At 47.3% G+C, this 27,608-nt stretch overlaps 1 protein-coding gene and 1 long non-coding RNA gene across 6 annotated transcripts in view; one reads left to right on the forward strand and one right to left on the reverse strand.

Annotated features, from left to right (window-relative positions):
* The window catches only part of PEBP4 (phosphatidylethanolamine binding protein 4), a 228,230-nt gene that overhangs the window by 152,970 nt on the left and 47,652 nt on the right, over positions 1–27,608 (reverse strand). For all 4 annotated transcript variants that reach the window (XM_031442216.2, XM_010995936.2, XM_031442219.2 and 1 more), the window contains one exon: positions 26,869–26,995. In XM_031442216.2, the coding sequence (XP_031298076.1) occupies positions 26,869–26,995 (127 nt within the window). The remainder of the gene's footprint in view (positions 1–26,868; positions 26,996–27,608) is intronic.
* Positions 2,490–11,780, forward strand: LOC135320052 (uncharacterized). 2 transcript variants are annotated; one of them, XR_010379193.1, is made up of 4 exons: positions 2,490–2,773; positions 8,233–8,501; positions 9,748–9,891; positions 9,999–11,780. It is a non-coding gene; the product is annotated as an uncharacterized LOC135320052 (long non-coding RNA). The 2 variants fall into 2 exon arrangements; XR_010379192.1 differs by having other exon boundaries at positions 9,777–9,891.

The following is a 27,608-nucleotide window of genomic DNA, read 5'->3' on the forward strand; positions in this document are numbered from 1 at the left end:
TCTATTTTTAATTTTTTGAGGAACCACCATACTGTTTTCTATAGAAGCTACACCATTTTACCTTCTCACCAACAATGCACAAAGGTTTCAATTTCTTCACATCTTTGCCAACACTTATTATTTTCTTCTCTTTTCCTTTTTTTAAAAAAATAGAAGCTATCCTAGTAGGTATGTAGTGGCATTTTATTGTGGTTCTCATTTACATTTACCTAATGATTAGTGACATTGAGCTTCTTTTCATGTTCTTGTTGCCCATTTGCATATCTTTGGGAAAATGTCCATTCAAGTCCTTTTCTCATTTTTTAAAATTGGATTGTTGTTGTTAAGTTGTAAGATTTCTTTACACATTCTGCATATTAATCCCTCAACAGATATATGATTTGCAAATATTTTCTCATTCTTTAGTTGCCCTTTTACTTTGTTGATTATATCTGACAATTAAAATTTTTTGATTTGGTCAAATTTATCTATTTTTTTTCCTTTAGTTGCCTGTGTTATGGGTGGTGTCATATCCAAGAAATCATTGCCAAAATCCAGCTTTTCCCCTGTTTTCTTCTAAGAGTTTTATAGTTTTGGCTCTTATGTTTAGGTCTTTGATCCATTTTGAATTAATTACATGTATGGTATAACGTTAAGGGTCACAGGTTATATTTTAATGCAGATGTTTCTCATATTATCTTTACTATCACTATGACTATAGCAATGAAATATCAACCTCAAATCCCAAAATTTAGGAGGTAATGGTTTACCAAAGAGTGGCAGGAATATTAACAAGAATAAAATAGGTACATGTAAGCAGGTCTATACTTCCCGGATTAAGTTTCTGAAGTTTTATATGTTTTTTCCCCCCTCCATTTCAGGCAGGTGTTTTGATTGATCCTTATCATGGTTCATTCACAAATGTATTAATTTGGACAAGCTTCTTACCTCTCTAAGCCAGTTTCCCAATAAATGAACTGAAGATAATAACATCTCAGCCTCTTAAGACTGTGATTAGATGTGATTCCCGTATAGAGTAGGTGCTTAAGAAAGTAGTTTCTTTCTATCTCTTCAGCCCCCGAGCTTTGCTCCATGCCTTCAGCTTGAATATTCTGCCCTTTCTTCTTCTACATGATGGTACCAAGTAAACATGAAGCGGCTTAAAGGCTCATCTCTCCCAAGAAGCTTCCTTGACTCTGGCTACTCATCCTAGTCTCCCCTTCCATTGCATGTCCTCAGCATATAAAGGTGACCCTTTTGCTTACCCTGACTTAACTGTAAGCAAAACACAGGACAGGAAGCCTGTGTTCTGCTTCTAAAGTTGGTCTTGACAGGCAGTGGGTGATCAAATTAGAGACTGTATGCTGGCAGGTAGCATGATTCAATGGATTAAGTGAAGACCGAGGAACTCAGAAGATTTCAGGCTAAGTGATGGCTCAGGTGCCAATTTAATTTACAATTAGAACAAATTCAAATTTCTTGGGCTTCAGTTTTCCTAGCTTGAAAATGGGCATGATAATATAGTATTGTGACATTAGTGAAAAGATAGTTTCAAAAACCACTGGGACTGTTTGCTTTCCAAAGGCTAAACAAAAACAAAAAAAAAGAATTTATTCTTGGAGGAGAAACTAGAGCCCACACCTCAGGGCATTCTTAACTGTTCAAAATCACAGAGCCCTAAAGACAACTTAAAAAATGTATGGACTCCAGAAAACACTTTGAAGAAGTAAATTTGCAAATACTTTAGGGGGTTTGTGGCTTCCCACGGCCTATCCAGGGCCTTCAGACTATTGATGAGGCCTGGATAAGGGCTCTGCTCTGTACAACAGAGCATACCCATACCGGCAATAAAATACTTGCTGTGTTTGCTTCCTGCCTCGCAGTTTACTTTTCTTCCTTTCCAATCCCTTTCAGTCAAGCCTGGTACTTATATCAGGTTGCTAACTCCCAATGTCACTGCTTGAAGATGAGACAGGAAGTTATCAGTGAAAGTGTCACCTTAACTCCTTTGGCTGATGGATGTGGCTGTATATGCTGGTCCCTGCTTGGGGCTATCACCAGCTGAGGACTTAGGGACCACCCCATGGTGGAGGCGCTGGGCCCACAGCCCTCCTCCGTCTCTGGGACATCTCCTCATAGTCAGCAAGAGTCCTACTCTCTTTAACACAGAGACTCCCTCATCACCACAGTGAGGATGTACCAGATTACAAACTCCATATGAGGAAACTCAGAACAGGACACAAAGTGAAAAAGGAATCCAATTTTGTCCTGATAAATCAAAGTTCTGATTCAACATCCCGCATTCGTCCCATTCCTGAACCAGGCTTTTCTTTACCACATGGTGACTGTCACACGGCATCTTCTGCAACCTCCTGCAAGAGTACCATCCTCAACTACAGAGGCTGGAAGCAAAAAACTACATTTCCCAGACTCCCTTGCAGTTGGGGTTCTGGATGCAAATTTGATTCTACCAATGAGACACACTCACACAACAAGGTGAGGCACAGGCTGTCTCCTACTTCCTGGGCTGATGCACTGGTGGAGACTTTTGGGTTTCTCTGCAGCAAAATTCCAGTCTTGGGTGGCAGCTCCATGAGGAGAGAGATGCAGCAACAGAGACCTCCCAGACTCATTGTTCTCAAGTCTAGTCACTGACTTCACTGGAGCTAAACAACTCTTCAGAGGTGGAGGCTGCTCCCTGACCCCTGGGTGAAGTGGCTGTGGTGTGTTTTGATGTCAGCTTCCTTCCTGATTCCCCAGCTTTGTCACTGGGGCAGAAAAAGCAGCTCCTCTGGTAAGCCAGCTTGGTGGTTTTATTCTTGGGGGAGTCATTCTTGGAGGCTGAAAGTAGAGCCCATTCCTCAGACCATCTAACAATTTTGTAAGCACCCAATTTCCTGTAGTAAGTACTTTTCTGCTTAAGAGAGCTTGAGTGTGGTTTCAGTTTTCCATAACTAAACCCTGATTGACATAGTGTTTTGGAACTAGAAGAGGATGACCCTCATATCTGGGGTTGGTCAGCTGCCTGGTCCAGCTTGAAGACAGGTAAAAGTCTTCTGCTTCCAACCGAGATGTAGTAACAGGGACCAGACTTAGCCTTACACTGAGACAACTACAAAGCTGGACAAAATATGTGAAACAGTGGTTTTTGGACTCTGAACATCAGACAGGACAGGACAGTGATCAGTGAAAGAAGGGAAACAAATAGAAAGTCATATGATTACCCCAGCTTATGGCCTGAACAGAGTTTCTGAGTTTCCAGGCTGCACTGCAGGGAAGGGGGAAAGTCAGGTGGAGCCTGACAGTCATTCTGAGTTGAGGAGATAGAGCTGGAGGTCCAAGGAGGTCAAGGTGCCCAGAATTTACAGGGCAGGGAGAGAGATATGCAGAGAGAGACTTCTGGTTACAGAGTCCTCCTTGACTCTTCAGTTGAGTACTGATCAGCACTTGCACGTGAGGAAACTATGTAAGACCAGGGAAAGAACTCCCAGAAGAACAGAGGGGACTATCTTCTGGGCTCACATAGGGCTAAGAACAGTTTGCATTCCCACTAGCATGATTAAAAAAAATAGCCTTCCAATTCATGGGGCAGTAGACTATTCAGCAGTGGGGTGAAATTAACCATAGAAAAAGGCTGCTCTGGTCCCCCACTAACACGGGTTGCTTAAAAGCAAGCCTCAAAAGGATCAGTCTGTTTTCAGTGCACCTAACTATATCCCAGAAATACTCAAGAATATTTCTAAGAATGTAAAAATATCTCACACCCAACAAAGTAAAAATTTACAATGTCTAGCACCTAAAAAAATTACCAGGTATGCAAAGAGGCAAAATGAGGACAAAAACCAATCATCTGTGCCAGAAATGACACAGATGATGGAAGTAGTAGACACAGACATTAAAACAGTTATTAAAACTATATTCCATATGTTCAAGAAGGTAGGGTTGCTTAAATACCCCAAGAGAGATAGAATATATTTTTGTAAACTCCAAATTGAATATGAAGAGCTAAAAAATGATGCAATGTCTGAAATGAAAAATATACTGAATGGGATTAACAGATGATTAGCCACACAGAATAACATATTAGCAAGCTTGAAGACACAGCAGTAGAAACTATCCAAAATGAAAAACAGAGACAAAACAAAACAGGGTGAAAAACCCAGAATGGCACATTAGTTAGCTACGGAACATCTTCAGGTAGCTAAATATAAATATAACTGGAGTCCCTGAAGTCAAGAGAGAGGCAGAAAAAAATACTAGAAAAAATAATAGTTGAAAATTTTCCAAATTTAATGCAAACTGTAAACTCACAGATCCAAGAAGCCCAGTAAAAGAAACATCCAGTAAAAGAAACATGAAGAAAATTACACCAAAGCATATGACATAAAATTGCTTAAAATCAGAGATGAAAAAAAAAATCAGGGATGAAGATGGGGGAACAGGTTACCATTATAAAATGTGACATTGGTGGCCCATGATATATACAGTAGCAAAAGATTCTTTACCATCAAATGTGGTTGTTTTGAATGAAGGGCCTGTTAGAGATAAGAGCTTGACTGGTGGAGTTGCATGATAGGGGATTATCATGTTGGGAATGATTAATATAAAGACCGTGGAGTAAGATGGTTTCTTCTGCCTGAAGTGGAAAGATTAAAGGAAAAAAATAACAAACTTGGGAATTAATTTATGACTCAAGGTACAACTGGAGGACCAGGGTACATTTATGACTATCCTGAAAGAACCTTTGAGGGAAGAAAAAAATACACACACACCAGAATGCTGTATCAGCGAAAGGTGGGATATCTTTAAGTAGCTTGTAGCTTCAGGGCCAACAAAACTGGAATCAGAAATGGAATCTGACCTCGCAGGTTGCTGAATTACAGCCTAAGTTAAATTCAGGTCTCTTATGGGACAGAGCATTGACTGGGAAAGACTAGGATCTTGTAAACTGCGTGACTCAGACGGCTGAACATCATACCACACGGTGCCTCCCTTTCTAGCAGAAGCTGCCCCTTCTCCCTGTCTGATAAGGCTGATCTTGCCTTGCAAGAGAATACCTGTTTTTGATGCCCAAGCCGACCACCTTCATTGCTCCCAACCAATTTTAGCGTCACATTTCAGCATGCCCCAAGGAGAAGTACAAAGACTGACATACTGATTCTGAAACAGCAGACCTCCACACCAAAATAACTGTCATTTGTTTTCTTATATTTATCAGCAGAAATCTGAGAAATATATGTGGGAATATATGATAAGGTACTATATCAGAGAAAAAAGGAGGTAATCTTAGATTGGGCCAGATTGATCAATACAGATTTTAGATCCAAAGTTATCTGGATCATCTGTTTGCTGACGTCAGAACTTAGTGGTATCCTACATTAAATGAAATTGAGGTGACAGAAATTCCTTGATATAATATAAAAGAGAGATTCTAAATACCTAGAGAACTACAGAAATGCTGGGAAAGGTTAACACATCTGTCCCCCTCATGTCCTCCCTAACTCTGTCCCCTAAGAACATATTTCCTTCATGAGTATTTAGAAATACTTTGGTGAGGGGCATGTCAGCATTTTTTTTTTTTTTTTGGTTGTCTTCAGAATTTCTCTTTATCGTTGGTTTTCAGCAGTTTGTTCATGATACATCTAGGTGTGTGGGTTTTTTAAAATCCTGATTACGGTTGTCTCAGCTTCTTGGATCTATGGTTTGCTCCTTTTCATTACTTAAAAAACAATTATTAGCCATTGTCTCCTCAAATATTTATTCTGCCCTGTTCTTTCTCTTTCCTCTTTCTGGGACTCCAACTATATGTGTTAGTCCATTTCCTATCGTCTCACAATTCTTGGATGCCCTGTCTGTCTCTTACCCTTCTTTTCTCTCTCTTTATGTGTGTTTAGACAATTTCTATTGATCTATCTTCAGGTTCACTGATTCCTTCATCTGCTATGTCCAATATGCTGACAAGCTCATCCTAGGGTCCATTTCAGAAACCGTCTAGTTTTCCTTCATGGAGGTTCTGCCTTTTTGGGGAGATTGCCTCCTAGGGGGTGAGACCGGGCCCTAAGCCCAGCCTAGTGGCATGGTCCCTACTTCCCATGGGCAGATTTCTTCATGCCAGCCCACTTGCCTGAGCTCCCAATTACTGCCTACCTGGTGCTCCCTCTGTCCTAAGGCAGGGCTGATGTGTGGTGTGAGATATCGCCCTTGAAGTTGCTAGTAATGTAGTTGCAGATAGGAGACATGTTTCTAAAACACCACATCCTGACATAGGGTGAGATAAATGCCCTCACAATGTAGAGTGATGTGGGTGCCCAGAGGAGAAAGATGCACTATCCTAGGAGAAGAGACAGGGAGCTGAGTTTACAAAACCATTGTCATAACTTGCTGTAATAAAGGTCTGAGCTGGGGCAATGCACAAGTCAGGACTAACACACATTAGTGATCAGGAACTTTGTCCCTGCTTTTGGAATTTTGAATTTTTTTTTTAATTTTTGGTTTCTTTTGGGGGGGGGGAGGGTAATTAAGTTTATTTACTAATTTGTTTTTAGAGGAGGTGCTGGGAACCCAGGACTTTGTGTATGCTAAGCATGCCCTCTACCACTTGAGCTATACCTCCCCCAGGGTGGAGTTTAGTTCCTGCTTATCTATGAATTCTCACCCCAATGACTTATTCAACTGATGGCTGCGATGTTCACTGGGGATATTATTGGGGTTCCAAGTACCCTCAGCCTAAGTTGAGTCTCCTCTGATCTTCCTTCATATCCAAATGATCAGTTTCTTTCCACCCCTCCCACTATGGGTTCCTTGGGGCTGAATCAGATGTATTCCTACACTAATTTTCCCCGACATTTCATCCAGTAAGATTTTTCTAGTTCTGGATCCACAGAAAATCATATCACCTATTTCACGTCTCATTTCCCCCACCTGTCCTTGGCTTCTCTGTGCTTGTTTAAGCTGAGCGTCAGCAATTATTAAGACTCTCCCAGTCTAATTTGCTCATTGGTAGAACTAGCATTACACTAAGGTTAGGAGGTAACAATTTATGATGGGACAAAATTTCAGAGGTGTCAGAAGCCTCAAACCTGATACACGACGCCTAAAAACCCACCATTAGTGTCTCTTTTCTTTAGCTCAGTAGTTCTGAACTTATATTGTTGCATAATACATGATGGTTCTGTTTCTTTGTCTCTCTCTCCATATGCACATGATAGGTATCTTTATATACAGATAAGTATAACAAACGTATAGCTAAATCAAAGATCAAACATACTAAATATAATTAAAACACATATTATACATGCTACATAAATATATTGAAGCATAATGTATACATTGATATGGAGATGAAAAATGGAAAGAAAATATTTAAGAAAGACTTAAAGTATGGGGGAAAAAACTTAATATTGAGTAAATTCTGTACTTTTCTGCTAATTGAGAAAACACAGCCCTTTCTCCCTCCTCCTCTTCCTTCTTCTCCTTTTCTTTCTCTTTACTCTCTAAATTTAAGACTGGTTCAGCCTCTTAGCATGCAAAGTCCCTTGAGGCAGAAAACATTTTAAGCTGCTATCAGTCACCACACTGGGATGTGATGTGTTTGAGAAGAACAGACATAGATGCGGGTGGGGGTGGAGAAGAAAGAGGATGATGTTGTGTCTAAGGGGGGAAAAATGTCGGAAAGGACATGATACATGGAGGGTGGAGGTACCAAAGACAAATTGTCTATGTCACGGTTTTAGTCAGGCTTGTCTCTGCCATTTAACTACTGAGAATGAGCTCTCTGGTTTCAGAATGCATGAAAACATCGCAAAGTATCTTGTTTTTTTTATTCAAACCATACAACAATCTCATAAGATGGGTATTATTCATCCCATTTTTTAGTTGAGAAAACTGTGGCTTGGAGAAGCCATTTCTATCTCCAGTCTTGACTCTCTTTTGAACGTCAAACTCTTATATACAAAAACTCAAACATCTCTCCCTGAAGGTCTGATAACACCTTAACTCAGCATGTCCAGATCTCTTGAGTTCTTGCACCCATCCCTGGAATGTGCTCTTCCCTTAATCTTTAATTTCCTATGGACTGAATGTTTCTGTCCACCCAAAATTCACACGTTGAAGATGGTATTCGGTGGTGGGGCCTTTGGGAGGTGATGAGGGTTAGGTGAAGGCATGGAGGTGGGGCTCTCCTGATGGGATTAGTGCCCTTATAAGAAGAGATACCAGAGACCTTGCTCCCTCTCCTCTCCCTCTTTGTGCAAGGACACGGAGACAAGGCAGCTGTCTGCAAGAAAAGGCAGGAAGAGAGGTCTCACCAGAAACTGAATTGGCCAGCACCTTGATCGTGGACTTCCCAGCCTCCAGAACCATAAGAATAAATTTCCTTGGTTGGAGCCACCCAGTCTATGGTGCTTTGTCATGGCAGCCTGAGCTGACACCGTCTCAGAAAATGGTAACTCTCCCCCAAGTCACCAAACAGCTCAGTCTAATAGGAAGACTCTCAGCCAAAGTGCTCCAACACCTGGTTTAGGGTAAGTTTGGAAAGACAACTGTAGATGTTTTTGCCCAAGGGAGCTATGTGTTTCCCTCGCACTCTGCCTCCCCAGGAGGAAGCAGAACCCGACCCCTAGGGTGCCATTAGTTCCTCTTTGCCCCCTTTTTTTCTCCTCTGAGGCTACTAAGCCTTTCTTGAGGGTCTGGGATGGATGAGACACTGCTTGTAAGAGAAAATTTGTGGTTGAAATACAGTAGCCAGGACGAAGGGCAGGGCAGGCTGGAGATCCCTGCGGGGTAATAAATAAAGGGGTGGATTTTGAGGGGCTGAGCCCTGAGGAGGCTCCAGTGCTCTCCAGAGGGGAGGAGCTGGGGAAGGCAGAGTCGGAGGGGCCTCACCATGGAAACCAGACAAGGCAGGGAAACTGAACCCCAGCCTCCCTTTGCTGGTCCCTCCCATGCATGTTTCCAAGGAAATATGGCTTGGTGAATTACAGCCCATTGTCCTAGACAAGCAGTGAAGCCTGGTGGTTAATACCCCGCCTCTAGAGCCAGATCACATGGGTCTGAAGGCCAACTCTGAAGCTCACCAGCTGGGGCCAGCTACACACCTGCTTCCTCCTCTGGGAAGTGGAGACGATATTAACAGCACCTCACAGCACTGCTGGCAAGATCAAAGGATGACCGTACACACAAAAGTTGGGACTGCACCTTAGCAGAGTTAGCTCTTATTACGCCCTGCTCTCTGGAGGGGAAAAGCTGCCCTCAGCAAGCTGGACACAGACCTATGGAGCCAAGGGCTGCCGGACGCTCGGCCATCAGCCCTTGAACTTCCCCAGCCCAAGACAATTTGGGTGCGTGCCAGCTCCTCCCTGGGAAGCCTCGGCCCTGGGAAGACAGAACAGGGCTCACTCAGCCTGTGTCCCTGTGTGAGGGGCCCAGAGTGCTGACAGGAGGTAGCTGGGCTTTCAGAATCATTCATTCTGAAAAGCCCAGGCATGAAGAGGACTTGCTTTTACAGGCGGCTTTAAAAAAAATGCCCTTGTTAGCTCTCTCCTTTGGAAGACTTTCTGGGGGCAACTGGCTGCTTAGGGCCTGATGCTGAGCCCCGAGACTCTCTGCTTTTTCCCTGGGGTTGGGGGGTAATGGGGGTAGAGGGAGGGGCAGGGATGGGGAGGGAAGAGGGGTGTCAGGCATCTCACCTACCCAGTGTTACTAGAAAGGGATTAAAATACTGCAGGAAAATGGCAGAATTCACGTGCATAGTGCTTTTACTTCTCAAAGAGCTTTCACGGGCATTACGTCTTTTGAAGCACCTGGGTCCTGGGACAGCATCCCGAACCACCTTGGATCCTGAGAGACAGCAGGGAAGGCCAGGGAGGTTTTATCAGCTCACATGGCATGTGAGGAGGTCAAGAACACGAAGAGGTGAGACCTGGGACAACAGGAGCAGGGAGAGCAGGCTTCTGGTTGGGGCTCCGTCCCCACCTGCCCACGTGACCTGGGGCAAAATCCTTAACTTCTCTTTGCTTCAGCTTTCTCATTGGCAGAGAGAAGATCATGGGACCAGTTGTGCCAACCCCACCAGACCATCACGAGACAAGGATAAAGAACACAAAACATGTAACGGGCTCTCTAAATGTGAGAGAGACAATACAAACGGCCTCTCTGGAGGTTCATCTCTCCTATGACCTCAACTGTCCAGCACACGGCGGCGGCGGCACATCCGCTGGGGAGGAGGCCTGCCTACTGTGGGAAAGCTCTCTGTGCTCTCATTGGTTCCTTTGACCATTTTCCCCTTTAATCCTCTCAAAGCAGATACTATTATTTTATTCACAGATGAGGATAGTGAGGCTAAGAGGTTGAGAAACTAGTGAGGCTAGCTGGACACAGAACTGGACTCTGAACTCACATCTGTCTTTGTAGACCTCGAGGATCACACGCTGACTCCCCTGTGCTGGCTTTCCTGACCACCCCCACCGCCCCACCTCCGAAAAATACATACAGAGGCATCTCATGCACGTCACAGGGTGAAAACTCAGGCCCTTGACTCATGCCCTCACTTTGAGCCTATTTACTCTTGGTTTAAAAACAATCCTGACCTGCCTGGTTATCAGCTTTCCCATCCTGCTGCAGATCAGAAGGGACATGAGGAGACCAGTCATCTGACAGCAGCAAATAACAGATGACAGGAGGAAAAGAAATTTAAAAAATAATTTTTAGCAGTGTTGGGTGGTTTTGTGTAGAAACAAATAGACTTACCAATTTCTCTGATCACTTGTGAGTGATCTAAAAAAAAAAAAAAGCTGCCTTTATGAAAATAAAATAAAACCTGTATTCCAAAGGCAGAACTGGCTCCAGAAAAAGAATCTCCACACTGGCTGGGGCAGCTGGACTTCGAGCAATTCTGACTCCCATTCCCCAAGATCTCTCCTCCCCTTTCTGAGCCCCCGTCCTGGGCACGTCCCATGTCAACAGCAAGGGCAGAGCACAGACACAGAACCAAGGCTTTTGTTCTTAGTACCACTGTGGGAAGAACGATGCATCACGGACTCCCTGAAGACTAGGGGAAAGCAAAAGGGAAACTGATGAAGAGAAAAACGTGAAACCAGGTGACCTGGTGCAAAGCAGCTATCTGCTTGTCAATTACACAATCAGGCACCTGCCACGTGCCAGCGCAGTCCTAGGTTCTGGGCTTCAGTTGTGAAGTTGAGCGACTCTCTGCCCTCTTGGAGTTGCCTATGCCCTTGGAGGGAGTGTCTCACAGTAATCTTCAGCTTGCCACCCCTGGAGAGGGATGTGCCCCCTCATGGTCCCACCCGCCTTCCTTTAGCTGAGGTCATCTGCAGTACCATCCATCCACTCTCTACACTGTCCAACACAACTGTAACATAAGAGCTATTTTCTTTTTGTCCTCAGTTTCTGGCACAAAGCTCTTAAGACCCTTGGAGTCTCCAGAGTGATGAGTGTCTTTTATGTGCTAATGAGATGACTGGTGGCTGTGGCTCCTAGGTAGCTTCAGATGGGGACTGGGCCCAGAAAGGCCAAGGCATGGTTAGCGTGGGTTGGGACCTCCAGGGAGGGGAGAGAGGCTGGAGATGGAGTCAGTCACTGACAGCCAATGATTTAATCAATCATGCCTTCATAATGAAAACTCCTTAACAAAGGGGTTTGGAGAACTTCTGAGTTGGTGGGCTGATCAAAGTGCTGGGAGGGTAGCACTCCTGAAGAGGGCACAGAAGCTCCCTGCAACCCCTACCCTACCCCTATTCCGTGCCCTCTGCATCCCTTCCATTGAATTGTATCCTTTATAATAAACTGATAAAAGTAGAGAAACTTTTCCTGAATTCTGTGAGCTGTCATCGCAAATTACTGAAACCAAGAGGGGGATTGTAGTGGGGACCCTGATTCTTTAGCCAAGCCAGAGAGAAGGGTGGGTACCCTTGGCACCAATACTCATGATGGGCATCTGAAGCCCTTAACCTGCAGAGTCTGATACTAAGTCTGGGTAGTGATGTGAGAATTGCATTAAATTGTAGGACTCCAGGTTGATGGAGAGCTGGAGAGCTGGTTGCTGGTGTGGATAATAACCCACATTTGGTGTCAGAAACAAGAGAAAACACTGCAGGGTGACTGAGGCAGCTCCTGAGTTCTAACTCCCTGTCCTAGAGGATTGATAATCAGGGCTACCTCTCCCTCAGGGCTAGGCTGGACCTGCCCATAGGGGAACCACTGACAGCCCTGCTAGAACACGGCTCAGCAACCCCTGCGGCCACAGACAAGACACTCTGATAGGTAGCAAGAGCGCCGTCTATGAGAGACGTTCACACTGAATGGATGATGACATGGAGTCATTTAACAGAGGTTAAACTATGTTTATCTGATGTTTAAGAAGGCAGGGTTGTATGTAATCTATTTTAGAGCGACTGCCATACACAACGACCCAAATGAGAAGTTTGAGTATGCCAGTGGGCACGGTTCTATGATCTGGAAGGTGAGCTTGGAAAGAACAGCTCACTCTCAAGTGTGGTATCACTGTAGTGCCATTTTTATCAAAAACCTACTTCCTGACTCCAAGCCCCACGTCACTTCCTTAACAGACTGTCCCAAGTTCCTGGGTCCCCTGTAACTTCATGGCATGAGGCAAGGTGTCCCATGTGCACCCATGACCCTGATGAGGAGGCGACAAGCCCTTTGCTGCTTCATGTAGGGGCTGCAGTCTCTCCCCACACAGCCTGGGTGCCGTGGGCACCCAGCTGACCACAGCTGTCATAGCCCTGGGCCCCGGTGAGTGCCAAGCCCCAGTCGCTGTCCAGCAACTGCCCCTAGAGAGAGAGGACAAAGAACTGTGCTGACTTCTCTAGGATAAGGAACAGCTCTGCATGCCCGGGGAGTGTTCGGGTTCCAGTATTTCACAAAGGTTCACAGAGCCCTGTGGGTTCTGCTCCATCCATAGGCAGGAGAGCTTGCCAAAGGGCAGACCCCAGGACCCCTGCTGGAGGGAAGCTGTATGTGGCACAAAGTTTTCCCAGCAGAACACAAGTTCCAAACTCAGGGACCCTGGACCCCACTGGGTTCACACATGCTGTGGGTGGAGTAGACGTGGGCATTAAACCCTAGACCCCTCTTGTTACCTTGCATGGACCTCATAAATAGGGGTTTCAAAGCCTGATGAGCCTGAAGGAGTAACAGGTGAGATAGACCCAGGATGACAGTGGTATTTCAGGCACAAACACCTGGGACTTGGATTCCATCCCAAGCTGATGGTGCCTTACGCGCTCATGGCTTAAGCGGGAAGAATCAGCCCAGCAACTCAGAACAGTTAAGAGCAGAATCCATTCGCCTGCTACATGAGAGGCAGCCACGATTTTGTGATTAAACACACAAATTTGGGAACCAGACAGTTGGGCTTCAAATCCCGGCTTCATCATTCACCAGCTGTGTGACCTTGGGCAAATTGCTTAACCTATCTGTGCCTCAGTTTATTCATCTGTAAACCTAGGATAATAGTGATTGTGAAGAGTAAATGGGTTAATATTTCTAAAGTGCTTAGAACATGGCCTGGCACATGTCACTGTGCTAAAGAAAACAAAATAATCCGGCAAAGGCAGGGGACCGAAAAGACGAAGCATTTCCAATAAATGTCTTTGAGGCTCAAACGCGTGGATTCTTTGTCATGGCTGACTCCTTGCCCCAAAGGCAGTGATTCCTGAATGGGGCTGGAGGGGAGGGAGTGCACGAAGGGTTAAACCCCCAAGTGAACAGAAAAACAAGTTCCATCTGGTCCCTGGGACAAAGCGACAGCCTGCAGAGCCCCCAGCCCGGGCTCCTGCTCAAAGGACACATTGCTTTTTAAAATTCCAACTTGTGGCTGCCTCGATCTATAAATCAACCAGTTCTCCACACCCTAGAGCTCGGAGCAGGATTCACAAATGGCAGCAAGACATTCGTGTTCCGAGAATAGGCATCTGAAAGTGCCTTGCACTCAGGGTACCCAGCCTCCCAGCTTCCTGAAAGGCCCTGGGGCTCTTGCTTCATCCTCGACTCCCCTTCAAAGCAGGGATTGCTCTCCAGGTGGTAAAGAGAAGGCAGGCAAGATGGCACATGGTCAAGGCTCAAACTGGGGCTGGGACTTTTGTTTAAATGCCCCACTTTTAAGTGAACTGTCCCTGGGACTCAGCTGTGTCAGTTCTGTGCCCTACCTTCCCCCATCACTGCTGGGACCCCATCTTTAGATGCCAGGCTGGCAGTCAGGCAAGTCTGATTAATGAGAACCATCAATACTCCACCAAGGCACTGGGGGAACCCTATTCAGGGAAGCAGTGGGTTTCTTCTTGGTTCCCTGGTAGGTTTGCACATGGGATGCCAGGTCCCTCCGTACCTGGAAGGGGAGCGGGAGTCAGAAGGAAACCCAGGGCCCTCCTGTGAGCCTTTCATTGAGCCAGGGCCCCTCAGTTTTTACCACCCTCCTGGACGCATGCCCACGCCCACCCCGATAATACTGAATCCAGCCCCAACTCCAGCCCTGCAGAGCAGAGAAGTAATTCACAAAAAGTTGGGCAATTCAAAGTTACAGTTTCCACAGCAACCAGCACTCAGACCATTTGGGTAGCTGAAGCCTTTTCCTCTTAGCATTCACTTTTTTTTCTCCCCAAATAGCATTTTTTTCCTTATTATTAAAGTAATACACATTCACTGGAGAACATATGGAAATTGCAGACAAGTGTAAAGGAGAAAATAAAAATCACCCTTAATCCCACCACTCGAGGCGATCCAGTGTTAACATTTTGATGTATTCTTCATTTGTCTAGGGGTTTTTTTTTTTGCATGCATAAAAAGATATAATTTTTGAAAATTGGGACTATAGTGAAATTACTGTTTTATCATTTGGTTTCTTTCACCTAAAAACATATTGTAAGACTTTCCAATAGCCTTAAATATTCCTCAAGAACATGATTCTTAATAGCAACATGGTACTTTTTCATATGGATAGAACATATTCTATTTAACCAATCCATTGTTGAATGTTTAGACAGTTTTCCTTTTTCTCTCTCGCTATTTTAAATAACCCTACAATGAACTCCTTTTACATCAACCTATGTGTATGTCTCTGATTAAGTAATCAGATTAGAACAAATTCATAGAACTACAATTTTTGTTCAAACACAACGAACAGGTGAATAATTTTAATATGCATTATCAAATCACCCTCCAGGAAGATTGAAGCAATTTGTATTTCTACCTGTAATGTATACTCCCCTTAAAAAAAAAAAAACCCAAAGTGCAAATTTGGTAGGTTTTAAATAAAGTCTATAGTGTTTTTAAAAATTGTATTTCTTCTAATTATGAATGGAATTGAGCATTCCCCTCCTATGTTTAATGAACTTTCTTCTTTCTGTCCTCACCTGTTAACATCCTTTGCCCTCTTTTTCTCTGCGATATTCATCTTATCCTTTTTGATTTATAAGAGCTCTTTATGCATAAAGATAATAATCCTTTGCCATATTTGTGGCACATATGTTCTCTCAGTTTGTCGTTGGATTTTTATTTTGTTTACGGCATTTTTTTAAAATGCAGAAGTTTCAAATATTGTTGTAACTCACGTGCATCCTTATTTCCCTTTATGAATTTGTCTTTTGATTTTTATGCCTAGGCAGACCTTCTCTCCCCTGCAATCAGACAAATATTTATCTGTATGTTGCTTTTCTAGCTATTTTATGGCTTCGTGGTTTTGGTTTTACGTTGACTGCTCTAAATCGTCTGAATTCCACATAGAGGTGGGGTTCCGCATTCACCCGTCTAACGGTCCTGAGGCTGGAGTCTGCAGGGCCAGGTCAGAGATGGTTGCCAGGGAGATGCAGGACGTGACCTGCCGCTCCTGCCTTTCAGGAGATCTCAGCCTTGCAGGCACCTATCCATGGAGCCCTAGTTTTTGCTAGTGAATGGAAGAAATGAACAGGGAGGAGGAAATAGCTGTTCCACGATTACACACTGAAAAAGGTACACCTCACGTGGCTTTGTTTCCCATCTGAGATGGGGGAGGTGGAGGATGGGGAGCGCCAGATGCATGGAGAGCTGGCGAACAGCTTAGCACGTTCGAAATCAAGGGATTAGATTCCAAACCTGAAATTAACCATCACTCTACCTGCAACAAGAACTAGAGGCAGTCTCGCTGGCACTACATTTCACCAGATGCCAGGTTTGCATGAAGACGAAGGAACCTGGGACTTTAGCTCCCTAGAGACGCAGATCTTCTCTTCAGTCCAGTTGCCTAGGGGGCCCCAAAGGTCAGTACCAGGCAGGATGGTGGGATCCCGAGCAGAGGGTGGTTAGCTCTGGGCACCATCTGGGAAGACACTGCCACAGACTGCCCTCCTCTGTCCAGCCTCCGGAGATTACAGCCTTTCTTCCTTCCACCACTCCTATTTCAGTCCAGCCCCCAAAACTTTCTGCCAAGGCTGCTTGCCCAGTTTCCCAAGTCATCTCTGCACATACTGAGAAGGCAAGGGATTTATTCATCCATTCCACAGATTTACTGAATGTCTACTCTTTGCATAGCACTGTGTGCAGCCATAGAGATTTATTCCTTTTCAAAGAGGAATAAAGTTATTTCCCTTCTACCTCCCTCCTCTGTCATCTTTCCTTAACCCCCTCCCCAAAACCCTCACAACCCTCTGCCGTGTATCCCATGTCCTCTAGCCATGTCAAGGCTGCACTAAGTCACCTGGGCATTGAAGATTATTATAACCACCACCACTGCCACCACCACCACCATCACCACCACCATCATCATTTACTGATTGCTTCTGGTGTCAGCACTGGCAGGCTTTACAGACATCATCTCTCGTAATCATCATGCAATAATCTTCATGCAACAAATATTTATTAAGTGTCTGCCGTGCGGTAGGGACTGTTCTAGTGTTTGGGATACACCAATGAATAAACCAAAAGATTCTTATCCTCATGGAGTGTATATCCCAGCTTTGGGGTGGGAGTGGGAACAGACAAAACAAACACATAAACATAATCAATGAAGACACCATGTGCAGGTTAGAAGGTGATACATACGACAGAATCAGAGAGGAAGAAGGGGGCTCAGGGGTGCCAGGGCTGGGGGATGGGAAGGCCTCCTTGAGAAGACATGTAAGCAGAATCTGAAGGGGGTGAGGATGAGCCATGAAGATGCAAGATGGCGGGGGGAGGGGGGACCAGGGACGTGCAGAGGCCCTCAAGCATGGCCGTTGCGGTCAAGAAGCAGATGAGAGGCCAGGGGGCCTGGAGCAGCGAGCAAGGCCAACATGGCAGGAGTCGAGGGCAGAGGAGGGATAAGGGGCCAGGTTATCCCAGGTCTTCTAAGCTATTGTGAGCTCTTTGGCTCTTATTCCAGTCACCTGGGGAGAAATCGAAGCCTTTTGAGCAAAGGAGTGAACTGATCTGACCTGGAGATTTAAAGGCTCACTCCTACTGCTCTGTTCAGGATTCACTGGGCATTTAGGCAGGCGTGGTACCCAGGAGACCCGGTAGGAGGCTGTTGCAATGATCCAGGTAGGGGCGGGGGTGGCCTTGGCCAGGTTGTTAACAGTGGAGGAGAGGAGAGGTGGTCAGCTTCTGGATAGATTCTGAAAGCAAAGCCAAGAGGGTTCCCTGGCAGATTAGATGTCTGGCGGGAGAGAAGGAGCAGTGATTGATGACTCCAGGTGTCCCAGAGACACAGCTGGGAGGCTGGACCTGCTCTTTCCCGAGATGGGGAAGGCAGCAGACAGAGCTGGTTTGGGGAGAATGGAGACTGGGCAATGGGGTGGGACATGTCATCTGTGAGGTCTATCAGACACCCCAGTGGCCATGTGAGTAAATCATATAGATGACATAGAAAGTTGTGACACTGGATGAGACTACCAAGGGAGAAAGGGTAGATGAAGATGACCAGCAGATCAAACACCAAGGCCTGAGATATCCCACATGGAGAGGCTGGTGAGAGGGGGAGCACCCAGCAAAGGGGACTGAGATGCCAAGAGCCAGAAAGGGAGAAGGCAGATCCGGAGCATGTGGATCCCAGAAGCCAGGGGAGAAAAAGTGCCTCAGAGGAGGAGGTGACCAGTTGGGCAAATGCCGTAGCCAAGAAAGATGAGAATGGATGACTGACTGCTGACCTTACCAGAAATGGATCTTATACCCATTCGAAGGTGAGGAAAAGGAATCTCAGAGACAAGAAGTAACTTACCCAAGGTCATGGCATTACGAGCAACAAACTAGGATGGAAGAAAAGGTCTGTGCAAAGCCTGGGCCCTGGATGCTTCTCATACCAACCCTCGGGCTCCAAGTGCTCTGTAAACCAAGGGAGTCAGCCCCCACACCTAGCCATTCTCAGTCCCCACCCAGGCTATTCATACTCTGCAGGTCAAGTCTGCAGGGGAGCAAAACGCAGTGGAAAGAGGGCCACCAGCACAATTTGAAACATCTTTTTACTACCAGGTGGGATGTGAGGGGCAGCCTCTGCATGCAGGTCTGCCTGACCCCTCCTCCTTGCCCTCTAATGGGCTGTTTCCCCCACCTGATGGGGGGCCTGGCCCCTGAGGGCATTTCGAGGTACTGGCCCCTGGTGTAAGGAATCCCAGTCCAGGCATATTTGTATTTGAATAGAAAGGCATTTCCACAGCCAGCTGGCAAAAGGAGTGGTGAGCATGGGGTACAGAGGCATGCACACTCAACCCAAATCAAGGACCCTCCGTTTCTCCATTACCAGATCGGTCTCCACAGTCCCACCACCCTGGCCAGTGCCTCCCTGCACCTGAGACCCTGGCCACCCAGGCCACTCAACTTGCCCTGGGCCAGATGATGGTCGCCTGTCTCCCCCTGGTGTCAGCTCTTGTCATTGCAGCCCCAGGAGACACAGGAGGCCATCTAAGCCTTCCCACTAGCAGGGCCTGGAGAGTCGAGCCTAGGAGCCTGGCCTGGCCCTTCTCCCTGCCTGTCCTCTGGGCCTTGTCTGCCTCTACAGGCAAGTCAAGGGTCCCTGCCTTCCCGATGTGGTGGGCAGAACTCAGGCCTGGGAATTAGAACGGCCGATGGAGTCTCCTGACTACAGCGGTGCTGACGTGTAGGTGGGGAGGAAGCAGTCTCTGATTTGTTCACACCTCTGCACGTCCCCCAACCTGTCCCTTTGCTAAATCACTTGATATTGCAAGCCTCCCATTAGCCCATTTGTAAAGGGAGGCGACAGAACAAGAGGAACTCCACAGCCCACTCCTTGCCTGTGTTGGTTTAGGGGCTGGCTTCTGCCTGGACCTGGAGCCGGGAGGCTGAGATGGCAGTCAGGAAACAGCTCGGGCATTTGAGGCTCACCGCAAGTCACCCTCCATCCCTTAGGTGGTGGTGCTGTGGTGTGGTCAGGGCCTGAGCTTTGGAGCCCACCCAGACCTGGGTTCAGATCCTGACTCTGCCTCTCATGAGCTATGGAAGCTTTCCATGCCTCAGATTTCTGACCTGTAAAACGAAAGCAATCATCCCTCACTGTGCTGGTGGTGGTAAGGCTTTAGTGCGACAATGCTCATATGGCACCCAGCACAGAACCAGGCTACTGCATAGAAAACGTTCCGTAAACGTCACCCTGGATTAAATGCTGGAGATCATCGGGATGGAGGAGCCATGGGAAAGAGCACAGTATAGGGGCCAGAGCATCTGAGCTCTGGTCTCATCACTTAACATCTCCGAGTGTTAGGGCCAACTAATGTCCGCAAGACTTGATGCTACTCAAATGAGGCCTCGGTTCCGCATCATGGGCAGAGACACCCGCCTGGCCCACCTCTTAGGACTGGTCAGAGATAAGGACCATTGTGACAGGGAAAGGGCTTTGAGAATTGCACGCTCTCACTCTTGTTACGCAGAGACCACCCCGCCCCCAGCACTTAACTCTGTATCAGAGCATGAATCTCACTGCCAGGGAGCTGCTGTTTTCCCTGCCTGTCTCCCAAGCAAACAAAGGTCTCTCTGCCCGCAGGGAGTTTACCTTGTAGTTGGAAAGACAGACGAGAAAACAAGTGGTGAGAACACTGAAACTGAGCCCAGGGGCAGGTGTGGGTGGATCCGTTCGCTCCCAGGAGGCAGCAGAAATGCCCAGTTAAGGGAAGGACGATCCCCAGAAGGGACGCTAAGCCACGGGACGACTAGCTTGGGCAAAGACAGACAGCGTTTCTGAACCTTTGCCCAGGGAAGAGGGTGCTGAACTGGAGCCCTGGGTGGTCGTCCAGGCTATTAATCACACTATATGATTCCAACTGCAAGACATTCCGGAACAGACAGAGCTATGCAGACAATAAAAAGATCAGTGGTTGCTGGGCGGGCCGGGGGTGGGATGAATATAGGCAGAGCACAGAGGATTTTTAGGATGGTGAGCATACTCTGTATGATACTGTAATACTGGATACCTGTCCTTATACATCTGCCCAAACCCACAGAACGTCCAGCACCAAGACTGAACCCTGATGTCACCTATGGACTCTGATGATAATGGTGTGTCAGTGGAGTTTCACCAATTGCAACAAAAGTACCACTCTGGTGGGGGTGACGACAGTGGGGGAGGCTCTCTGGGGAGCAAGGTGCATAGCAGAAATCTCCGTACTTTCCACTCCATTTTGCTGAACCTTAAACTGCTCTAAAAAGTAAAGTTTGCTAAAACAGAACAGACATATATTTTTTCTTGAGCTGTTGTTTTCACATTTGTAAAGCAGAGACACTGATACCCACTCTGCCCACCCCACATTGTCATGGTGAGGGCCAGATGGGCTCTAAAAAAAATTGTGCTTGTGGGCATCAGAGGTGCACTGGTGAGGGAAAAAGACCTTCAAAGTCCAGATGGCATGACAACGGCCCCGTCGGCCCCCAGCAGCCACCCCACCCCCGTTCTCAGACCCTTGCCCCCAGGAGGGCTGTCAGACTGCAGTGCCCACCCGGCCAGGACACGGGTGTCCTGGCAGCTGCGCCACCAGCAGAGGCTCCCCCACCTCCGCTCCTCCTCCGCTCGCCCCCAAGTCCTCAAGGGTTAAATAATAAAGGGCATTATTACTCATTTAAAATTCCTCATGACCTTTCTCTGACCGTCTCTTTAAACCACCACCCTCTCTCCAGGAAAGGAGGCAACCAGTCACCCGCAACATTCAAACTTTACGTGTTTATCCCTCTAAATGGCTCCAACCAAGTCTGGGCAGCTATTTTAAAATCCAAGAAGCCGCCTCTCACACTCCCAGCCGACTGCCATGGACAGATCCCAAGCGTGCGGGGAGCACCCCCCCGACCCCCCCAATATACACAGTGGCTGAATACCTTTTTTTTTTTTTAACTGGGATGTGAACCCACCGAACTCTCCTTTCTGGCCCCATCTGCCACCTCAGTGGAGCAGCCCACACAGTTTTTTCAAAGGAACACATTATTTGATCTGAAAAACATCTGGAATCGGTTTCCCTAGCACTTGACTGGACACTCTCAGCCGACATCAATTACCGAACAAACGTCCTTTTTGCCTGTGCTCCGAGGAACGTCCCCGTGGACTGGGAACAGGCAGTTTTACGAAAAGGTCTGACCAGAGGTTCTATAAATCCCGGAGCAGAGGGTGTAACAACAGGAAAGGTGGGGCGGGGTGGGGGTGGGGGAGGATAAAAGAGGACCGGGAATGAAGATCAAGACCAAGAAGCTCCCTAACCAAGGTGCCAGAAGCAAAACATCAGTCACACAATTGCTCGCAAGGTCATCCTCTTAACAGTGACAACAACTCACATTCTCACCATTATGGGATGCTCGCCATGGGCAGGGCTGGGATTTCTTTGTGTGTGTGTCCCTGGCTCCCATGACGGTGTCCGGCAGAGGGGCAGGATCTGCTCCAGGGAACGGATGCGTGAATGACTCCCTGAGTCCTGCACAGATGTCAGGGGCTGTTCTCCAGGAGTCGGGTGGGTTTGAGAGGCAGTATTACAGAGGTGAAAGAGCAGTGAACTGGGAGGCAGGAAGCTGGTTCTCCACAACCCACCTTGACCTTGGGCAGTGTCCCTCCTTCTGCAGCTGCGGGGATAATCCCTACACTATCGCCAACGCTGCTAGGAAGGTCTGTGAAATCCTGCATGGGAGGTTTCTCCATGACCTAAGAATCTGACAGCAGAGGTCAGAGATGGTGATAAAGCATTGCTCCTCTCTCACCTGGTCCTGTTGTGGCCAGAGGCGCCCCCATGACAGATGGCTGAGTGGCCTGGGCTGGGGTGGGACATAGCTGGGTGATTCTAGCAGCCTTTGGCCAGGGGCAAAGGATAAGATGATATGTGAGCAGGCTCTCCTGCACTCATGTGTCCTCACCTGGGTGCTGGGGGATCTGCTCACCTGCCTTCCCAGGCCTGGCTCCACCCATCAGCCCCAGTCTTTGTGACAACCTCGCCGGCTCCTCCCAGAGCCTCCAGAAGCCCAAAGGCCTTCTTCTTTTTATCCTTCAGACTACAAACCAGTCTCTTATCGTATGACAACTGATATCATTTATTAAGCTCCTGTCACATGTGAGGCACTGGGTTACAGTCACATGTCATTAATTCTTCCCTAAACAATCACTGGTACATCGGTGGACCCGCCCCCGCCCCCCAGACTCCTTACCCTGTCCTGACCTTACCTTCTCCCTGAGCCCCCTGCGTTTTAAGATGTTTGCCTCTTAATGTTTGTCAAAGCGCCAGGGGAGAAAAGCCTCTTACTTCAGCACCTCTCTCAGCTCTCAGTGGATGCTGGCGCCGGGACCATCCATACTTTCCTGCACTGCTTTGCCTTCTCGGGAACCCAGCTGATTTCCTCTTCTCTCTCTGCTTCCTCCCACCCGCCCTAAGCCCCCGCCACCCTGGTGGAGGAGAGATGAGTGCTGGCTGGGGTCCCGCAGTTAAAAGCGCAAACCACAGGGCTCACACATCTCGGAGCTCCCACTCCAGGAGGTGGCCCTCCACTGCCTTTCGTGCATACATTCATTCATTCATTTGGCCACCCCGTCACCCAGCTAACCAACATGGGGTCTGCAATGCTGGTGGGGTGGGTGGTTCAAAGAAATACAACATATGGTCTTGCTCTCCTAGAGCCTATAAATCAGTTGACACTATGGGAAAGATATGAATAAGCAACCACAAGACAAAACAGAGGGAAGTAAATGCTGGGTATGGAGCGTAGGGGACATTAAAAAAGCTAGGAGAAAGGAAAGACCTGCCAGAGAAGGGAGTGGGGTCAGGAAAGGCTTCTTGGAGGAGGAAGCATCTTGGTAGGGACAGGATGTCCCAGAGTACAGGGTCTAAATCTGGGGAAGCAGCCTGAGCAAGGGTGTGCAGGCAGGAAGACCTCTGCTGGGCACAGAGGTGCTGCCCCATGGCCATGGCTTTCCTCCTTCCAGGGCTTCTGGGTTTGCTTGGTTGGGGGAGTGGGGCTCCCTAGGCATGTCCACTGGCAGCTGCCGCTTTGGTGGCACTGCTTTAATCACCTTTGAAGCAAGGCACTGTCCCCACATAGCCAGTCACCAACCTCTTGCCCTCTTTCATCGGGCCCTGAGCCCAGAGGAAATGCCTTCATCCTCTTCTCTGTCACTAAGGACTCAGGCTCCCCCACCTCCACTTTTGAGGGACCCTGTTCCCAGATAGCACCTGCTTCCTCCCCCACTCTACCAGCTGTTCTCTCTCTAGAGGTTACTGTCCCCCTTACCTCTTAAGGGAAGCTCTAGCCACTGGCCTGTCTCTACCCCTTGCTACCTCCCTCCTTAGCAACCACTGTGACTCCTGTGCTCCCCTTCAGCACAGTGTGCCCACACCCCAATGTCACCCGGTGAGCCCTCGCCCTTGGTCCAGTGGCCAAACCTTTGGAGTTGGGCAGACTTGGGTTTAAACCCTGGCTCTGTCACTTCCCAGCTCTGCACTTGGTCTGATTACTCGCTTCCATTGGAACTTCTCTTGTGTTTCCTATCCAGCGTCGTTTCCCGCTTCTGATAACCTGCACCTTGACTCTCCTTTAAGGGAAACATCCTCCTCTGCTCTCAGCCTTTGTAGATTAAGTGGGGCTTCCCAGCATCACTGTTTGGGTCAGATATAGACATGTGATCCAAGCAGGACAAATCTTGGGACTTTTAATGATGGGACGGGGTCAATCTATTCCCACTGGGTTAATAAACTAGTAAAATACACATCTGAAGCTGATGAGGTCACATTTGTTACCACAAGAAAAGAGTATTCACACACAAAACCAGCACAGAAAAAAGTAGAGAAATACAGATGGATAGATTCCTGGTGATGTTGTTTGAGCACCTGGATCCAGCCATGCCTGAAGCTATCCCTGGAGTTTTCAGTTCTGGACACAAGCTAGTTTGAGTCTGCCACTAACAGTCTCAACTAAAGAAATACTTAACTTGATGAGTACATTAAATGAAATGACACGTGAATAGTCCCCAGCACAAAGTGGGTACCACCCAATAAATGGTGGCTTTTGATAACTCTAACTGAACTTGCCTTCTCAAAGGACAAATTCCCTACTATTCAGCCATAAAAAAAAAGAATAAAATAATGCCATTTACAGCAACATGGATGGACCTGGAGATCACCATTCTAAGTGAAGTAAGCCAGAAAGAGAAATAAAAATACCATATAATATTGCTTATATGTGGAATATTTAAAAAAAAAAAGACACAAATGAACTTATCTACAGAACAGAAACAGACTAACAGACATAGAGAACAAACTTACATGGTTACCAGGGGGTAAAGGGGGTGGGAAGGGATAAACTGGGAGTTTGAGATTTGCAAATAGTAACTACTATATATAAAATAAACAATAAGTTTATACTGTATAGCACGGGAAACTATATTCAATATCTTGTGGTACCCTATGAGAAAAAGAATATGAAAATGAATATATGTATGTTCATGTATGACTGAAACATTATGCTGTACAGCAGGAATTGACACAACATTGTAAACTGACTATACTTCAACAAAAAAAGAATGCAAATTTTTTAAAAAGGACAAATTCCCGTAAACTGTAGTTCTGTGGTAGTAGAATACTACTTTTTCTTTAATTCTTTCAACCACTTTGACCAAAACTTCCTTTGTGAAATCTCTGCTCTCCTTGGATTTCTTAACCACAGCTCTTTGTCCTCCATACATCTCCAGGTTTTCTCCCTTGCCCCACCTCTGGGCTGAGGCAGGATGGGAGTTTTCAGGGTCTGGAAGGGGTGATATCTTCTCTGTGTTTTGTGCCCACACCCCAGGGCAATCAGTACCAGCTAGATCGAATCAAATGCAAAGGCTTCCCAAACTTGCTTCAAACTCCTCAGTCTTGTACTAAGGGCACCAGGTATCAGGAAAGTCTACACCGCCATCTAGTGGACACATACAGCAACAGCACACAGAACAGAGCCCTTTGCTTAGATTCCCTCTTGCAACTGTCATTGGGCTGTTAACAGTGTTTTGTCCGAGCTTCTCACTCCTTAAGGACACGTGAATTAAGGGTGAAGTCAAGAGTCCTGTCCCCTGGGGAAGCATTATACTCTTCCCTAGAGGACAAGATTCCTGACCGGCTCCTGTTCTGAGTTAGAATCACAGAGGCTGACATTTCCTCTGCTCCTGCTGCCTGTCCATGGGGTGTGACCCAGGCCAGGGGTCTCCAGGAAAGGGAGGGGGTGCTAACATGTGTATGTGCATGTGTGTGATGCCTGGAGGGTGAGGGGAGAGCACACCCAGAAGGCCCCCTTATTGCTAGCTTAGCCTCCCAGAGGAAAGGATGTTTGTCACGGATACAGTCATGATCGCCTGCCAAAGCTTCGTCTTCTCAGCCTCGTGAATAGTGAGAGGTACCGCCACCTATTTCTTCCTCGACAGCGAAAACCAATTAAAGAAAGAAAAACCTCTCCCTCTGCTTCTGAGTAATCCATATAATCCCCCAGCCCAGAACCTGCCATCTTTTCATGCCTCTGCTGATAGCCAGCAGGGCTGGACTGACAGAGCGGAGGAGCCCTCTGTGGACTCTCTGCCATGATGCACAGAGGGGACCACACGGCTGGCCTCGGGGTGCATGTGGTCACATTCTGATCATGACCCCTCTGTCTCCACCCACTCATGGACTGAGTCCTGGACACATCACGGTCTTGGTGCCTAGGTTGACACTGGCACCTCCTACTGAAACACAGACAAAGCAAGGGTCACCCTCCACCTGCAACGCTTTGGGGGCTCAGCCTGGAGTCAAGGATGAAAGAAACAGCTACCAGGACACCGGAGCAGCTTCTCCAGCACCTGCAACCACATTTCCCACTCCAAGGGCCCTTCCCCGGCCTGACTACATCCCCAGACTGAGAGAAGCTTCCAGAACAAGATGGTACCAATCATTTCCCAGCAAAAGGAATAGTTCTTTCCAGTTCCTAAAACATTTCTAATTTTTATTTCAGACAAACTTCTGAGTGTGTCTCACACTGTGACACTGGAGTCAAGGGCACTGACCTCTGCTGGCTTAGTCCACATGAGAAGTGATGCCAGATGCTCCCCATTCAGATCATTCTGGAAGCCCAGCCACCCTGCACTTTGAGAAAGAACTCCCTACAAGCCCCCCCTCCCTTCTCTGCTGACTTCGAAGCACACACCATCTGGTCTCCACACTGACTGAGGATTCAGGCTCAGGGACAGGGAGAGGCCCCGGCAGAGCGGCCCCTGAGCCCCACCGAGGATCCCAGCCCGCAGCACCCCCCGCAACCTCCTCCAAGGCGGTGGGGCTGCTCTTAAGAAGGCTTATGGCGACAGCCATCTGATGCCACCAAACCCAACCCAGCTGGCTCTGCACGTGGCTTCATGTTACCCAGCTGAGCAAACTCAGAGGGAACTCGAGACCCACCACCCTTCCCCTCCAGCCAGGCTGGCTCACTCACGTCCAAGGCCCCAGGGAACTTGACTATCGGCTCGGTCCAGTAGCTGATCTTCTGTCTGTAATTGTTGCATACAGGAACATACATGCAGCCAATGTCCCCCAACTCTGGGTAGAAAACTTTAAGGCCCCTATGGAGAGAGGGAGGGGGTCAGCCCATGTCAGGATTTTAGGGGAGTTAGGGCTTGTAAGGCTTCGGTCTGGCCCTGTGGGGAATGTGGAGTCAAGTGGGACTGAATCCTGCACCTGCCACTCACGAGCTGTGTGGTCTGTGTAGCCTAAGGGTTACTTGACCTCTTGTGCCTCAGTTTCTCCATCTGTACAACGGGGACACTAACTGTACATATCTGTACGGTTGGTGTGAGGAATCAAGTACTGATTGATGTTTACAGCAGAGCCTGCCAGGTCACTAGTGGTGGGAAAGTGTTCATTACTGTCAATTACTGTCAGTGTTCACGTCTCAAAAAGAAGATACTGCCATAGGCAAACTTGGTCAGTGTCCTTAAAGTAGGGCTGGGTTTATCAGAACAATATTTACGCACTGCTTTTTCAGGAATATTCTTATTATACAAAGAAAGGTTCAGCAAGTTAGCACAGGCTTCTTCATGGGCATAGACTTCTCTGTGCCCTAAACAATCAAGATGCTCTCCATGCCTGCAAATCCCACCAGGAGTTAAATAACTCACTTCTTTGCGGGACACATTGCCCCCACCCTCGGCTCTCATTCTGCTGTTCACTGTGCTT

Source organism: Camelus dromedarius, chromosome 36, assembly GCF_036321535.1.
Source record: "Camelus dromedarius isolate mCamDro1 chromosome 36, mCamDro1.pat, whole genome shotgun sequence".
NCBI lineage: Eukaryota > Metazoa > Chordata > Mammalia > Artiodactyla > Camelidae > Camelus > Camelus dromedarius.